At 59.6% G+C, this 2826-nt stretch overlaps 1 protein-coding gene across 1 annotated transcript in view; it reads right to left on the bottom strand.

Moving 5' to 3' along the window:
* LOC104286921 (mucolipin-1-like) overlaps positions 1-2826 on the bottom strand; it is a gene marked incomplete at its 3' end in the record, with an annotated part of 8821 nt that overhangs the window by 2789 nt on the left and 3206 nt on the right. Inside the window, exons 2-4 of the mRNA XM_009885564.1 lie at positions 655-834; positions 418-577; positions 174-261 (exon numbers count right to left, since the gene is read on the bottom strand). Of these exons, the coding sequence (XP_009883866.1) occupies positions 174-261; positions 418-577; positions 655-834 (428 nt within the window). The remainder of the gene's footprint in view (positions 1-173; positions 262-417; positions 578-654; positions 835-2826) is intronic.

Genomic DNA, 2826 nt, shown 5'->3' with positions numbered 1-2826 from the left:
CCCGTCCCACGAAGGGTTTTGAAACCCACCGGGGGTTTTTCCATCCCGGCAGCAGGCGTCGGCGCCAGGAAGTCCCCACGGTTCCCGCTCCGCCCTCGCCCATACCCTACACCGCCGGGATGTCCCCAGCGCCCAAAAGCTTTTGGGGTTACGGGTAAAGCGTCAGCGATTACTTGTGAAATTTGAGGGTGAAGTTCTTGTAGCTGCGGTCCAGCTCCGGAGGAAGAGGCTGCGGGTCCTCGGGGTCCACTCCCAGGCAGTCTGCGAGGAGGGAGAAGCACCTTCAGGGGAAGCCCGAGACCCCCAAAAAACCCTTTGGATCTTCTCAAACCCAGGATAAAGAGGGAGAAAAAAAAAAAAAAAACCAGCAGCGGCTGTAGGACAAGGAATGGCAGTGCCACCGTGCCCAAAACCCACCTGTGACAATCTTGGGGTCGATGTTGAAGGTGTCGTTGGCCGGATCGATGCGCCCTTTACGGTAGTACTGCTGGCACAGCATGAGAGCCGACTGGTTGCCTCCGCTCTCCCCCCGCACGTAGGCGTAGCGGCCGATGGTCTCGTTGGGAATGGCCAAGTACTGGAGAAGGAGACGCCCTCAGCGGTCGGACGCGGTCCCCAGCCACCTCGCTGTCCCCCTCCGCCCACGGATCTCACCTTCTCCACGGCGTAAAACATGCGGTCGTAGAGGCTGCGTTGAGTGTAGACGGCGTAGGAGTCGTCCGCGCCGTCCACGTAGTCCTTCAGGAAGAGGTGCTTGAAGGCGATGGTGTTCTCCTCCTTGAACGTCACCACCATCTGGTTGCTGAGCCCGAAGAGGATGAGCTTGAGGGACAAAGGGGACCACGATTAAATCCCTGGCCTGACAGCCCCGTAAACAACGCCACGGCCCAAAATGCAGTCATTGTGCCCCAAAACTGGTCGCAGGAGGGGAAACACCAGCACTTGGGTGGCCCCAAGATGACAAGGGCCAGCTAGCACGTCCCTGAGGTTGTCTCCATCTCCACCTGGTTGCCCCAAAACCTCTTAAGCTGCCTGTTTTCCTGCGGCAAAGCTCTCCCACCGCAGATGGAGGGGAGGACGAACTCCTTGGGGACATGCGTGTGTCCCATCAAACACAGGGCAGGACAATCTCCTTGGGGACATGCACGTGTCCCACCACAGACAGGACAGGACGACAATCTCCTTGAGGACACACACGTGTCCCACCACACGTCAGGGAGGACAATCTCCTTGGGGACATGCACGTGTCCCACCACATGTCAGGGAGGACAATCTCCTTGGGGACACACGTGTCCCATCAAACATGGGGCAGGACAATCTCCTTGGGGACACGTGTCTCACCGCACATAGGGAGGACAATCTCCTTGGGGACACACATGTCCCATCTAACATGGGGTGGGACAATCTCCTTGGGGACACACACATGTCCCACCACATGTCAGGGAGGACAATCTCCTTGGGGACAAACGTGTCCCACCACATGTCAGGGAGGACAATCTCCCTGGGGACACACATGTCCCATCAAACATTGGGAAGGACAATCTCCTTGGGGACAAACGTGTCCCATCAAACATGGGGCAGGACAATCTCCTTGGGGACACGCATGTGTCCCACCACATGTCAGGGAGAACAATCTCCTTGGGGACACGCATGTGTCCCACCACATGTCAGGGAGAACAATCTCCTTGGGGACACGCATGTGTCCCCCCACATGTCAGGGAGGACAATCTCCTTGGGGACACACGTGTCCCATCAAACATGGGGCAGGACAATCTCCTTGGGGACACGCATGTGTCCCCCCACATGTCAGGGAGGACAATCTTCCTGGGGACACACGTGTCCCATCAAACATGGGGCAGGACAATCTCCTTGGGGACACGCATGTGTCCCCCCACATGTCAGGGAGGACAATCTTCCTGGGGACACACGTCTCCCATCAAACATCAGGGAGGACAATCTCCTTGGGGACACACACATGCACGTGTGTGTGTGTCCCCAGTGCCACCAAACACCCTGGAAACATGACAGCAGAGTGGACCCTGATCTTCCTCCTCTTCGTCACCGCTCTCCCTGCCGGCGTGCTCTAAACCCCTCCCCACGCCGGTAATTAGCTTGTATTTATTAACACAAGACGCCGCTCGCTCGTTAGCGCTGCTCGTTGGCCGGGCGAGGGCAGGGGTGGCTCTGGGTGACACCGCTCAAAGTCTCGAGGGAAAAGCACCCAGGACAACCCCGCGGCGCCGGGCTGGGACCTGCCGGGCAGAAGAAGGGGGGGGGAGGGGGGGCAAGGCCCCGTTGTCCCCGTCGTTGTCCCCAAGGGGATGTCACATTTGTCACATGCCAGCTCTTTCCGTCACGCCTCGTGACCGCAGCCCGGTGGTTCCTCGGGGAATTTTCCGCCCCGGGACGGAGCCTGGCACCCGTCTGGGAGCCGGTGACACCCTGAGGGTGACATCCTGAGGACTGGGGGTGTCCTTTCTGCCACCTCCCCAACTTTTTTTGGGGGGCACTCCGGCATCACCCGCTGTCTGAGACACCCTGACGTGTGGCACCCGGACCCCAAGGACGTGCCACCAGGGTAACCCCAAACATGTCACCAGTGTAACCCCAACAGACACACACACCCCCCTGCCCAGGGGACTTCTCCTGAGTCCCCCGCTGTCCCCAAGCACCCCCCCCAAGTGTCCCCAAATACTCAAGCCCCCCTTCCCCTACCTCCCTAGCGCTCCCCACGATGTCCCCAGGCCTCGCTGACTGTCACCTCCTATGTCCCCAAGTCCACAGCCCACCTCAGAGGTTACCTCCTATGCTCAGAGCGCCCCCCCC

The sequence above is a fragment of the Charadrius vociferus genome, unplaced genomic scaffold (genome assembly GCF_000708025.1).
Source record: "Charadrius vociferus isolate BGI_N301 unplaced genomic scaffold, ASM70802v2 scaffold955, whole genome shotgun sequence".
NCBI lineage: Eukaryota > Metazoa > Chordata > Aves > Charadriiformes > Charadriidae > Charadrius > Charadrius vociferus.
The sequence above is the reverse complement of the archived record's forward strand: the minus strand, read 5'-3'. Positions and strand labels throughout refer to the sequence as shown.